This window comes from Opisthocomus hoazin, chromosome 2, assembly GCF_030867145.1.
Source record: "Opisthocomus hoazin isolate bOpiHoa1 chromosome 2, bOpiHoa1.hap1, whole genome shotgun sequence".
NCBI classification, from domain to species: domain Eukaryota; kingdom Metazoa; phylum Chordata; class Aves; order Opisthocomiformes; family Opisthocomidae; genus Opisthocomus; species Opisthocomus hoazin.
Genome location: NC_134415.1, coordinates 35246005 through 35260765, shown reverse-complemented (window position 1 = coordinate 35260765; position 14761 = coordinate 35246005). Strand labels below are relative to the sequence as shown.

The 14761-nt window shown below is 40.7% G+C and overlaps 1 protein-coding gene across 1 annotated transcript in view; it reads left to right on the top strand.

Moving 5' to 3' along the window:
- Positions 1–14459, top strand: part of FSHR (follicle stimulating hormone receptor) — an 83380-nt gene extending 68921 nt beyond the window's left edge. The window contains exons 7-10 of the mRNA XM_009937176.2: positions 1605–1673; positions 1789–1863; positions 6750–6935; positions 13232–14459. Coding sequence (XP_009935478.2) covers positions 1605–1673; positions 1789–1863; positions 6750–6935; positions 13232–14459 — 1558 coding nt within the window. The remainder of the gene's footprint in view (positions 1–1604; positions 1674–1788; positions 1864–6749; positions 6936–13231) is intronic.
- Positions 14460–14761: the final 302 nt, after the last annotated feature.

Here is a 14761-nt window from a genome sequence, read left to right as displayed (position 1 = left end):
CCCATATGTCCAAGCTCTGGATCTCTGTCTCCATTGTCACTTGTTGCTAAGGTAAGAGTTGGTGGAGTCAGTAAGGATGATGGTTGAAGTGAGGGGAGAATTTGTCTCAATAGAAACTTTCCTATGTAAAATATGAGGGCTTGGGATTTAGGTAAAATTTTATTTGCTCTTTTAATGCTTGAATTTGATTAGCCAGATGACAGGAGTGTGTAATCCACCCTGTATTGCAACAATGACTCTGATTTTACAACAGTATCTCATTGAATTAGCATCGTGTTCAGTGAGGGAACACAGTAAGTGCTAATACTGTGATTAAAAGCATATATATCAGCCTGGCAGCTACAAATGGATAAGATCAATGTAGTATAATAAATGTTTTAAATGCTATAAACAGGGACATGTCTCTCCTCTGTGCCTGCTCACTTATGTCTAATAGTGCTTGCAAATGAAGGGGACGGTGACAGCTCTGCAGATCCAACCTAACAGACATTATAGACACAGAGCTGTGTACATCTGCCTGTCATGGTCAAAAGGGTAATCCTTTCAGTCAGACTCATAACTGATTTTCACGCTGACCTTAGCTCACCACCTCAGACCTTAGATAAGTGGGTCACTTGCGTGCTTAGCTTTCAGTGTGAATTAGAAACAAAACGTCCGGGTTTGCTGACAGTTTAATTAAATCAGGCCTTTTTTGCCATCCATCAGACCTGTCATTGCCTGTTGGAGAGGGCGTGAGCTGCAAAGTGACATTTAAAGCAAGATGAAAGATCGCACCATAAAGATGATAAATTTAACTGACCTAAATGTAAATTTTTTTGGACCGTGAAGGGAAGAGAGGGAAGGGCGTTAAACGTTAATTAGTTAATGCACTACAGTACAAACTTGGTGGAAAGCCCCAGAGGATTCGATTCTGAGGTTCGCTACCTGTGTTTCCTCCTGTGGGAAGGAGCCTGGGAAGGTGGGACAGGCAGCAGAGCAGACAGCAAGTGTAATTTGTCGAGGCAACAGACATAGGAAGAATCAGCCGCTTCCTGGGCAGTTTGGCACCACGGCCACTCCCTCCTGACCTCCTGCCCGGCTCAGTGATGATCAGTCTCCCTCCTCCGTCTGCCCTGCTGAGGACATGAGACCACCACAGACAGCAGCCTTTTTTTCTAATAACTGGCAAAGGTTAAGCCGTGGCCCAGCTTTTCAAGAGCATCTTGAAAACAGTAAAACTAAGAAGCACCGACAGCACCAGCAGGAAAGATTCTGATCTCACTCCTCTCGGGATTAACCTTCAACAGCCTCAGTGAGTCCACTGCAGCCTTCCCAGGGGAGCCGTGAACAGCACCAGCATCTTCATCAGCACTGCCCTTCCTTCAGAAACTTACTCTAGCTATCTTCACTGATGGAAGCGCTCATCTGCCCTATACATGTCTGTACTGTCCAAAACCTTCCTCTAACTATCGGGATCTTACAAGCTAGTATTCATATAAATTTCACCGTTTGAATATCCATTTAATAATTGTATTTATCTAAGATCCCTTGGAGTGATTTGAATTACATTTATTTTAGTTATGAAGCATGAATACGAATACAACTCTTTATTTTCTCTATTGTAGATGGCTGAATAAAAATGGGATTCGGGAAATTGAGAATCACGCATTTAATGGAACTTACCTGGACGAGCTGTAACTATTTCTATTGTTTACTATTCTGAAAAGCAATCATTAGAAGGTAGTAGCTGCTGCAAGCTATTTTTTTAATCTCTGAACGTTTTAGCTTAAATACTGTTGTGTTTTTCAGAAATCTAAGTGATAATCACAACCTAGAAAAATTACCAAATGAAGTCTTCCAAGGAGCCAATGGGCCCGTTGTTTTGTAAGTAATAGTCAGATATTATTTTTCCCATTATTAACTCCCTAGAAAAGAACAGAGAAGAACGTATGAATGCCAGTCTGGATTTCAACATCTCAAAAATCTTGGAGTTCAAAGCTGGAGGTGTAGTTCTGAATATAAAGAAAACCTGGAAGCCCTAACTGACATTTCGGTCTAGATCCATGTTTTTACTTCATCCTTAAGTTTTTGGGAGTGTTTGGATCCAGGGATTTAGATCCAGATTCCTCCACACAGTTGATTAAGCTCTGTAACAGAGTAGTTCTGCTTTATTGTTTTTCCAGATAAAAATACTGCTAATTTTTTGTTTGAGCAAAATCAGGCATAAGTGAGTGGGTCTTTGGTGCTTGAATCTGAATTTCTTACCAATGAAGATCTACCCCTGCATCTCTGAAGCTTAATTCTGAAGATAAAATCACTACTCTACAGGAATAGGGATTGGGATGTCGCACTCCCTGTAAAGATAGGTATAAGATACATCTCATGTAGTTACAGCAGGATGTCTTTGGTGGGTGATAAGCTGGAAAGTGAGATCTCAGCAGTGGAGAATTCAGCACTAGGATACTCATGGATCTCAGTCACCATTACCTCAAGTCACGGTTTGCCACGGGGTCTGAAAATGCTTGTGAGTGTGCACAGCTGCTCATGTTTCTAAGCACAAGCCGCAACACATAAGAGCTGCAACAAAGACATGGGAGTCTTCTCACCAATTCGTCAGAGCCTTTCTGTCTTCCAGTGTACCCTGGATGCCCAGGGAGGGGCTAGGAGTCACCCAGAAAGGGTGACTAGGTGTCACTGGAGCTGCTGGAAGAATTTCCACAGAGGTCAGAGTGGTTAGAAATCTAAAAAAGAGGGAGAAAAATGTCTGGTTAACCTTGAGTTCAGATCAGAGCTTTTCTGAAGGCCTTTTTTCCACATTGTGATGGTCAGTGCACCTATCATATAAAGAGCTATGGTACGTGTTACTGCATTCTGCTCCACTTTCATCACTCCCTCAAAGTGTGTTCCTTCTTTGGAAAAGACTGCCAATAGAGCATCTTTTCAGCAGTAATGTCATAGATGTTTCTTTGGAAAAGCGTTGTTTCCTGTAGCGAAAAATGAATGTGTTTTCTCGGCAATCTGTAGCTGATGCAATCATATTCTGGAGATTTATCAAATTGATTTGGCTGTCATTCAGATTCATTTGATCAATTTCTAACACCAAGTTATCTGTGTAAGAAGTTTTCTGTTCCGTTACCAATACATCGACTATTCTATGCATGGGAAATTACCTTTTTATCCTAACATCATGAAAGAAGAGTCTTCTTACTCATCCATTACTGTAGTGTACACCAGGAATGTGCTTTCACTTGTGGAAATCATTGACCCATAGTCATACCTTTCCTGGGACAAGTAGTGTTGTTGCAATCAAATCTATGTTGCAGACTGCAATGTTTTATTAGAATGAATGTCAGGATGTTTTAACTCTTGATCTTCCTGAACCAGTGTTCTACAGCCAATTAATACCAACGTCTAGTTTATAGTTCAGTATATTAAAATAATGTGAAAAAAACACAAACACAAATACTCATGTCAGGAAGCACCAATCTTAGCCCTCGTACAGGTTACACAGTTTCAAGAATCAATTCCTCTCTCAGGCTTACAGCTCTTGGCTGAATCAGAATATCTCTTTTGGAAAGACATCAAGTTTTGAGTTAAAGGATTTCAGCGCTGACAGTAGGCAAGTAAATCAAGTGGCTAATTACTCCCACACTGATACACATACCTTCTACACAGAAATACACTGTATTTCCAACTTGGTGTTTCATAACTTCAATTTTCTGCCAGATTCTTTCATGTAACCATCTTCCAGTGCTTGTAGAGCTGTAGTGGCTTACACTGTTTTTTTCTGAAGTCCTTCAGAGTTCTCTGGCTGTGTCCTGACTCAGATGCAGGGCAAGGTATGGCTGTGGTCCTTCCTATCTTCCAATTTGTCTTCAACAGGAAACCCACATAAGGGGGCCGCAGAAGAGCTCCGGTAGATCCTCAGCTTGATAGTCTCTGAAGAACAGACAGAGATCAGTTTAGATACAAGCACAGAGAAAATTGTTCTCACTGCTCAGTCTACCCCCTCTGATTTCTGCTCCACCAACTATTTCTTGCTATTTCTATATGTGCCTTTCAAACCTCACCAGCTGGTCAGCATTTTTGCTAATCCAACAGAGACTCCGGTGGGAAAGGGAAGTGATTGAAAGAAAAGTCATATTCATTTTACTGTTCCTGCACTGGCTGCTGTCAAGGCTGATGACTAGCAGCCAAGCAATAACAACACAAGAACATGTAATCCAGTCATTGATGCTTTCTGGTTTGGTTTCCTACTGCCACTTTGTCGTCTTGTTCATCACGCTTATTTATCAAGCCTCTAAATAGAGAGTGACCTCACAAAGAACCTCTGCACTGAGGTCTGCACGTGGTGACTCAGTGAAGTTACTAAACCACTTGCACAATGTCTGTGTGTGCTGTTCGGGGGCTCGTCAGTGGCGTATCGATACCTATCCCTAACAGACATACCAACAAACCCCACAGAAGTATGCAAAGCACTTACCCTAACTCACTTCTGTTTATGTGCAATAATGAGCGTAGAAAGAAATATTTTTAAAAGAATAAGAAAATATTTTAATGGAAAAATATGTAAAATTTGTGAAATTATTTAGAGGTGCCCAGAGATCCAGTAACATTTTAGCTATTTTTACATCTAGGTGATATTCCTATTCATATATACTTGTTATTTCCACCCAGTGTAATAACTGTTTGGACTCATTAAGGTTTTTAGCTACCAAGCCAAAGAAAACATTTTCCAGAATTACAAGCCCTTGTGAAGCTTCACAGGCTCTTACTAATGCCATGAGTAATTCTGTCTATGGATTTAGGCAGAAAACTGCTGTTCGGTTGTTGAGTCATGAGCATATATTCTAGGTGACAGTTTTCATTAGGCAGCATACTGAGGGCAACAGTCAGTCCATGAAACAGTCGAGGTTGCTCGTTGCAACCTAATTACCTCTTCCACTGCCTAAGCCAGAAATCAATAGCCCAAAATTTCTCATCAGCTGCTGCTTTTAGCTCCTGCAAGAAACATGTCGGGCCCAGAACAACCTCAGGACCACAGCAAGGCTCCTCTCAGCCTGTTCTGCAGAAGATCAGAGCATTTCTGACTCCACCAGTCTGTGTTGTCCTTTCAGTAGAAGTTGTGGCACCAGGTCAGGGTGGTGTACTGGGGTCGGTGTTTGCTTCTCTGCTCCCACAATTCATGGTCTAGTTGCTGAAGGTGGTAGATTGCTTCTGAGCCTGGATGCAAAACCTCAGCTGTGGGCACAGCATGAACACAAAGATCATCTTTACCCACCACCAATTTCACTAACTGCTTTATTAACTGCTTATGAATTTGTTAGACTTGGCCATCCTAAGCTAAAGGTCATGAGTTCAAACAGACCCATTTCCTGGTATTAATATTGTTTCTTAGAATGGAGTACAGGGGTGCAAATGTGTGTATGGTACATAGCAACTGTCTAAACTTTATTACATGCTGCTGAAACCCAGTGTCCCCCTCACATGGCATCACTCTACTGCATTAATACGATAATAAAAACAATTTGTGCATGTTGGGTAATAGAGATCAAATAACATGTTGTCCTGACATGATACTGTTACGGATGAATTGGAAACGGTACCCTGGAGGGGGCATGGAGAAAACTGCAAATATTGTCAGTCCGGTTCTTTGATTACGGAAAATTCCTTTCTTCTATCGGAGAATAACAAGCAGAGCAGCTTCAGCAAACACTGTGTCCTGGATCAGTCTCAGGCCATAAGAGCACAGGGGCTAAGGGAAGACAGGATGATTTTGTGCAGTTCTTTTTTGCTGTTGCTCTTAAGAGAAAGGAATGTGCACTCCTGCTGTCACAAGCTGAGGGACACTGTTTGTGCCCTAGTGAGGGAAATGGGGGGATGTTTTGCCCCAGCTGTTACACCCTGGAGCCAAGTATCTCTTAGCCTGGAGATGGAGAACCGTTGGTCCTTTTTCCCTGTCCCCACCTGCGTGGCACAAATCAAGATTCAGTGCACAATGTGTTTCCTATTAACAGCCCTGCTAATGCTCTCTTTAATACATTTGTAACTGCTGCTTCCGTCGTTGCCTTTGATAGCCTGTCCCACACGGTAGTTGCCTTCCACATAAATAGATCTCTCCTTTACTCCTGTAATCTTACCCCTTTCTTCACTTCAATCTGTACTCTTTTTGTTTTTTAAATCTCTGGAAATGTTTTGTTGGTTTTGTTCCTCACAGTTTGAACCATGTCACCCCTGTCTCTCTTTAATGTCTTTTTCTTCCTAATGAGTACCAAACCTGATATCCTCAACCTCTCCTCACGTCTGTACTCCCATGTGAGCTTCTCTTTTTGTGTTTATTGCCTTTTCCACGGCAGCCTTCCCATGATGTGATGTTGGTGTAGCAAACTTCTGTTGTGATTTCATCAGCCTTTTTTATCCTGTAACTGTATTCTGGGATGACTGTTGCTTTTACTGTGTATTTACTAAACCCAGAATTCCATGGCACTAATTATTTAAGTCCCTGATAATTCTAACCCAGAGTGTTATGGGAATTTTTTCTTTTTTCTCAGACCAGATTGACGTAACTTGATTGTTATTTGCAATGGACATTAGTTCAGCTTTCCTGGAGGAACACCTAATTTACCCCTGGATCCTCTTTCAGTGTAGATTTCCAGCTGACTTGTTTCCAATCACTAATCTGAGAATGAGTAGACAGTCTAAAATTGATATCCACTGTCGAGCAGAAGTAACTTTGCTTTGTATCAAGATTTTAATATGTTTTTTTAAAGGGATATTTCAAGGACGAGAATCAGTTTCCTGCCAAGTCACGGATTAGAACTCATTAAGAAGCTAAGAGCAAGGTCTACATACAATTTAAAAAAGCTTCCTGATTTAAGCAAATTTAGATCTTTAATTGAGGCAAACTTCACCTATCCTAGCCATTGCTGTGCATTTACAAACTGGAAAAGACAAAAGTAAGTGATTTCATTTGTTTTTCTTTTTGGTGCTTCTCAGCAGTTGATAGTGAATTAACTAAAATTCCTTAAAATCTGGATAGAAAAGGTCTCTTCAGTGCAGGTAAGTAAATGAATAGAAATAAATAAATATACAATACATACAGGTTTATGCATGCTACATAGTGCACTGCCTCTCCGTTACAGGGGAGCAGTAAATTTTGACAGCTGTGTTAGCATCAGCATTTTCCCCAGCTGCGGCTGTAAGCCCCCACCTGTCACAGGTTTGTCTTTCACTGGGATCGGCTGTCCTGGATCAGCCTGGAGCCACGCTGAAGACATTCAACAGGAAAAGTCTGATAACTTTTTAGGAGGTAGCTGGAGGGAAAGCTGCGTTTGCAGAGAAGCTGCTCAGTACTTGCCCATCAGTTCAGGAAGGTAACAGGACCATTGAGTGATCTTAAGCTCTTCTGTCAGAAAACCACATTGATGTTGGAACACTGTCCAACCAAGCACCCAAGATATGTTATTTATTGAGTCTACACGCACAACGTTTCTGGATGTGATTTCTGAAATGGTTAACCTAGAGCAGACCCCTTTTACCCAAATCAACAGAGGGGTGGTGGGAGGGTGGGGTGTCTTTTAGACTCCCAAGGTAATTTTCCACTTGTTTTAATTTTCCATTAGCAAGTTGCAGTAAGACTTCAGGTATCAATGATTCTCATGGAGTATTTTCAGCTGCTCAGATGATAGACTTTAAATGTACGTGTCAACTAGTTAATGAACCCTCTGAATTTGTGCCACTGGAAAACATGAGGAACTAGTACCTACAGAAACACCTCTTATCGTTCGAAGTTCTGCCTTTACTGGATGTCCTCAAAGAGTTGGAATCTACCATGGCGGAAAAAAAAAGTGCATCATTATTACAAGTCAAGACATCGTCTTCAGAAGTTGGCTAAAACTTAAAAGAAAAGTAAAACCATGCAGAGAAAGCACAAACTATTAGTAGCTTCTATTTTAATACTTATAGTAGCCATTTATTCTACTTTTAGCATTGTATTGTTACTGGGCAATGAAAGATATCTGATCTTGCTTGTGCCGATAGATAATAAATATTACCTACATGTGTCTGCAAAGCTACCTGTGTAAAGAATGCAAGTCTCATGGTGGAGACTGCGGTGAGAAGGGAAGTATCTGACAGAATGCATCCCCCATTGCCCTTTTTTGATCCAAAATGCTCAACTTTTTGCTGAGACATTTTGTCAACAGGAGACATTTTGACATAATTCTGCAGACTTATGTAAGTACAAGGCTTGGTCACTTGCTAAACAGAAATGGGTCCAGTCCTTCAGCGCTGGTGGCAAAGTGGTATTTGCCAAAGAGTCCAATGGAAGTATGTTTAGTCCTGAATCTGCAAAGGGACCTTGATATCACTATGATTCATATTTTTGAAGGTGCCTGGCTTCTGGGCTGCTTGGGCCAAATCAGGATCCAAATCCCAGAATCCACCCCTTAAAGTAGGCACCTGGACTTTTCAAAAACAGAGTTAGAGTTACTGTTAAAGGAAAGCTACGGAAGGAAATGGTCCTGACCTTTTGGTGAGCTCTCAGTACCTAGTCCCCTCACTTGGGTTTTAAATAACTGACATGTGAAAGGGTTAGCTAGCACAGGAACAGGCTGCCCAGGGAAGTGGCTGAGTCATCATCCATGGAAGTATTTAATAGACATGTAGATGTGGTGCTTAAAGACATGGTTTAGTGGTGGACTTGGCAGTGTTAGGTTTACAGTTGGACTCAATGATCTTAAAGGTCTTTTTCAACCTAAATGATTTTATGATTATATGATTCTATGTCACACTTGCCCAGGGGATTGAAGCCCACAGCACTTCCTTCCCCCTTAGTACAGCCTCACTTTCAGTAGCCTCTGCCCTGGCAGTTAAGAAGCCAAGGAGGACACTGATAGCCCTTCCCATGCCCTGGGCAAATGCAATTTTGCAAAGAAATTCCAATGAACTGTTCAGAACTCACCTTACCCAAGTGTGGACGACTAGTGAATTGGGCTGGAGAGCCACATGGCAATGGGACTGTTTCTGGAGCAAGTGTGGTCGTGACTTCAAGGTCCACTATAGTATCAGGTATAATGCAGTGGTAAGAAATAGTATGCAGATTGGAGGTGCTCTTCTTTATATGGTGTATGGTTTCTTCAGTAAATGTGAAATGTATCACCCTGGTCAACAGAACAAAGTTGAATGTATTTATGTATGTTTTTCATAGTTACCAGACATATATTTTAAAAAAATATTAAGTGTAAATGCAAAATTATTAGAACTAATTATTGACTTCAACACTTCCTGTTAACTGTTTTACAACATAATTAAAAACTGTAATTTCTTTCATACAGTCATGCATCTTGTACTGAAATTGGTGGGAGACTGATATCCTCTCTCCAGCTTAAAAAGATGAAATGGATGCATTTCAGTTCAGTCTGAATACCAAAGGTGTCATCATACACTTCAGTAGCAATTAGTCACACGTAGAGTAGCTACACCCAGTTTCATTTAAAAGTAGTTTTCTTGACAGCTGGCACAAGCTGCATGTGCATTGAAGACTGCTTGGGTTGTTTTGGAGTTATTAATAGTTTGCAGTGCTTGATCACACAATGTGTATTAATCTCTTTGGCTCAAGAGCTGTGCTTGGTTCAGTGCAGCAGGCATTACTTGTGGTGGTGAGAACCATGGTGTGACCCGACATGCCATGAACCTTCACAGGAGGGGGTTGTTCTCCTGTGGCCGTTTGGGTCTTGGAATACTTCCAGGTAGTCCAGGGAGGATAGAAAGGATACCTCATCTCCCCCAGAAGAGCATTTCTAAGGATCACGGTAGCAGCTGGTGTTCATGTGGGAAATTCTGGAAGGAATTAAGATAGGGGTGTTTGGCTCCTTTCTGGCTGCCCTTTTTATGTAAGATTTCCCTTCTTTGAGGCTTTTGCAGCACTTGAGAACCTTAGATAAAATGAGTTGCCATAGTGGATCATGCTCGATCACCTCTCCCAAATCCGTCTGCACCAGTGAACAGGTTCTGTTGTGATAACAGAAAGCTTACACCTGTTACAGCAGCAGGGCTTTCTAAATTTTGGAGGGTGTCGCATCAAGCACAGCTACACCAGACTGAGACACAAATTAAAATGTAGGCAATTTTGATTACTCTTTTTCCCCGTTCCAAGAAGGATTACAAGATAAATATTGAACTGTAGATTTATCACACTGGAATATTGTGATGCTGGCCTAAGAGAAGGTAAACTGCTTTCTTAAGACAAGCCCAGTGCAGTATGTTGGACTCCCCTCACGTTCTTCCCTGACTGGAAAATAATATCCTGGAAGTGCTGATAGGGCAGAGGCTGAATGTTAAAACCATCAACTTGACATAGACCATTATGATCTTCAGCTAGCTTTTGGCTTTCTTTGACATAAAGATCACCTTCTGCCTAAAAGAATGACATTGATATGACTCTGTCCTTACATTTGATCATTATTCTTTGGAGGAGCTGTCACTTGAAATCCTATTTTTTAAAAAAATGTGCCAGCATCAGGAATTGTGTTTGAGCCTCGTCTCATGAGAACATAATATCAGTTGCTCACAACTCACTTGATGTCACATTTCAGTGAAGATGATTGGTTTGAGATAGGGCTTAATACAGAACCTAGGTCGGGACTGTTTATTCTGCTGACGGTATTTCTCAGCACACAAGTTCCTGCTGTCACTGGATCCAGATGAAGAGTATAAAATAACCACTTGTACAAAGGTAGTCATTTTTGTCTATTTTTGTCGGAGCACTCCACCAACTTTAACATTATTCTTTAAGTTGTCCTTTCTCTAGTTTGTTTTTTAGAGGGTTGACAAGCACAGCAATGCTAAATCATAACAGAGGATTACAAATAGACTGAATAAATTAACAGTGTTACGATACCTACTGTCCCAAAAGGAAGCAAACGTCCCTTGCCAAAAAGTATTTAAATTTGTTGCTCTGAATGCCCTGTACAGCCCAAAGGGCAAATATCCCAAAGCAAAGAACTGGTAAGCATTTGGTACCAGAGGATGGCTCTTCTTTCCCTCAGGAGTTTGTTACTGCCCGTCTTACCTGCTCATGGCACAGGTAACCAGCTGGGAGACTCCTTGCCACCCACCCTCACAGCAAACAGAGCAGCTAGCTCCATGGGAACCTGATTTTGTTTGAGACCACTGGCTGTAAAATAATTCAAGAATGAATAAATCGTAATAATCAAAAATATTTAATTTGCCTTACACAGCAGTCTTATCAGGGGACAGATTTATCTCCAGGCAGTGCCTCCATAATTTGGAAGAAGGTTTATTTTTAACTTGTAGCTGAGAAACGACTGGATAAAAACATTTCCCTCAGTTCATTTACAAAGAACCACCAATTGTAGTAGCTTTCATTGCCCTCCACTGCCTGTTGCACTCAAAACTGAGGGACTTTTTCTCACGTTATTGCTCTTTGGAAGCACATATTCCCTTTCATCTAGAGAACTCTAGATATATTGATCAGTACACTGGACACCTCACTCATCCTTATGCAAGCAGAACACTGGGGAGCAAACTGTAATGCCTTGTTATTGCTGTTGTGACCTCCATAGTGCATATCTGACCTCACACAAAATCAGTTTTCTGCCTCAGTTGACAGGTAAGATAAAAAACATTGATAATAGTAGAGGATGCTCAGAACCTCATAGGAAATGTCCCTCACCTTCTTGTGGAGGGCCTTCATTAGTTTTCCTTTCTTGCGGACCTTTTAAACTTGATTTTTGGAAGATGTACTGAGTGCACAAAGTCAAAGGTAAAATTAGGTTACAAAAAAATAGTTCTCCCTTTTAAGCTGCTACCAATTGTTTAAGAATTTCAGCCTAACTTGCCTAGAAATCTCTTCTCTCAACTGTACTGCAAGTCAGGCTGGAAGATAAGCTGGGATCCCGTCCTAGAAAGTATACACCTAAATTTCTGTCTAGACTGTATATGAAGGAAGGCAGAGCTGAACTGTGTTGGTTTTGCAACACAATGTCAGCTGTTTTATTCCCTAACTCAGATTACATCTAGATCCATTTTATGCAAAGCTGTGGATGCAAGTTTCTGGGACATGAAATCTTAAAGGCAGCCTAGGATAAGCAGTAAATAAAGTATGAGCCTTTATTTCTTGTTAACATGCCTTGATATATCTTAGCTTGAGGGAACTGATCACCTTTACATCATTTCAGCCAAAACATTTGTTTCTTCCCTTGGTCTAGGCATGGAGAAGAAGGACATATAGTTAATCCTCTAGGAAATAAAGCCAAACTCAAAACTCAAAAAAAACTTGGTTTACCTTCAAAGGCAATTTTTTCTTGAAGCTCTTTTCCTTTATTTCCTTTATCTATCTTTCTAAATTACACAAAAAAATTTTAAAAACTGCTTTCTGACAAAAACAAAAGCAACTACTGTTTCTATAGAAATGTTGGATTGGTTTGGTGTGGTGTGGTTCCATTTGCTTTGGCTTGGCTTGGCTTTGCTTTACTTCCCTTGGTTTAAAATCCACTTTCTTTGAAAAACAGTTTTTAAGGAAAAACTGCTCTACTGTGTCTTGTGTTTGTAGCTGTGTTGGCATCTAGCTTCTAGCGATTATCTGGAGGACTGCATGAACATATTTATACTACTTGTTTGTGTTAACGGCCACTTACCAATACGATACGAGATACTCAAAATGAATGGCACAAAGAGTTGTTCTGTGTCCTGAAGGAGTTATAAGACTGAATACAGCATACTGACTGCCAAAAACTTTAGGAAAAAGGGAATTCAGGAGTAATACTAAGGGATGGTATCATTATTGTGATTATACAGACTCCTGATGGGCACAGCTGAACTGACTCATACTTCAGAGTTGAGTCTTATGTAGGAATTCATCATCACATGTTTCCCCCATGAAAGAATCACCTTGTCAATGACAGGTTATATGAGAAATTCAGTTGAAATATGAACGGCTTCTTACAAAATGCTCCTGTCCAGGTGAATAACTATGTCATGATTGCTAGTAAAGCAAACATCAGGCTTTCCTTTCTCTTACATTTTATGAAGTTTCCAAATCATTTACATTTTCAAGTAATATTTTATCAATAAGGACCAGACAGACTATTACTTTCAAGCATCAGGCTAGTCTATATAGTCAGCCAACCAGAAAAACTGCGCAGTTAATGGAAAATGGATAACTTTGTGTTTGCTGTATCCCTCGTGCTGTGTTTCTTAGTTGCCAACTCTACTCTTTTTACAATTTCAGCACTGAATTACATCCAATATGTAGCATATCTCAGGCCAAGCAAGAGCTTGATGAACAGCCTGGTGATAAGATGCATAAGCGATCTGCAGCTGAAGATTATATTTCCAACTACGGCATAGGATTTGACCCAGCAGAGAATGAATTTGACTATGGTTTATGCAATGAAGTAGTTAATGTAGCGTGCTCACCTAAACCCGATGCTTTCAATCCATGTGAAGATATCATGGGATACAACATTCTTAGAGTCCTGATATGGTTTATCAGCATTTTAGCTGTCACTGGGAACATTGTTGTCCTTGTTATTTTAATAAGCAGTCAATACAAACTCACTGTACCTCGTTTTCTAATGTGCAATCTTGCATTTGCAGATCTCTGCATAGGTATCTATCTGTTGTTTATTGCATCTGTAGACATTCAGACCAAAAGCCAGTATTACAACTATGCCATAGACTGGCAAACCGGGGCAGGATGCAATGCTGCAGGATTTTTTACAGTGTTTGCAAGTGAACTCTCAGTCTACACGCTGACTGTGATAACTCTGGAAAGGTGGCACACCATCACCTATGCCATGCAACTGGACCGCAAGGTTCGATTTCGTCATGCTGTGATTCTAATGATCTTTGGTTGGATGTTTGCTTTCACGGTCGCGCTTCTTCCCATATTTGGAGTCAGCAGCTACATGAAGGTCAGCATCTGCTTGCCCATGGATATAGAAACACCATTTTCTCAGGCTTATGTTATATTTCTGTTAGTGTTGAATGTACTCGCATTTGTGATCATATGTGCCTGCTACATCTGCATCTACTTTACTGTGAGAAACCCTAATGTAATTTCTTCAAACAGTGACACCAAGATTGCCAAGCGCATGGCCATACTGATCTTCACGGACTTCCTCTGCATGGCACCAATATCTTTTTTTGCAATATCAGCCTCACTCAAGGTTCCTCTCATCACGGTGTCCAAATCCAAGATCCTTCTGGTTTTGTTTTACCCCATCAATTCCTGTGCTAACCCATTCCTCTATGCCATTTTCACGAAGACTTTCCGCAGAGATTTCTTCATTCTGTTGAGTAAGTTTGGTTGCTGTGAAATGCAAGCCCAGATTTACAGAACAGAGACCTCCTCATCTGCTCATAATTTCCACACAAGAAATGGCCATTGCCCTCCCGCATCAAAAAACAGTGATGGGACAATTTATTCCTTTGTTCCTATGAATCACTTGAACTGAAATGCTTGCATGAATTAGTGTCTGAGGCATTGTGATAATCACTTTCAACTGTGAATTTGAATAATGACTTCAGCATAGCATGTAAACTTATTTTTTATGGGAAAACATTTTTATTTCCACTTGCTATTTTTGTTCAATGAACAGCCATCAGAGATGACACATCAGTATGTGTCAAAGTGTCCTTGTAGAGTTGTCTCAACAAATAAATGAGATTATAACCCGGTATCTCCCACCACACAGGCAGATATTCCCTTCGTTTTAGGAAGATGTGAGCTGCTTACTGAGAAGTTGTTATATATATT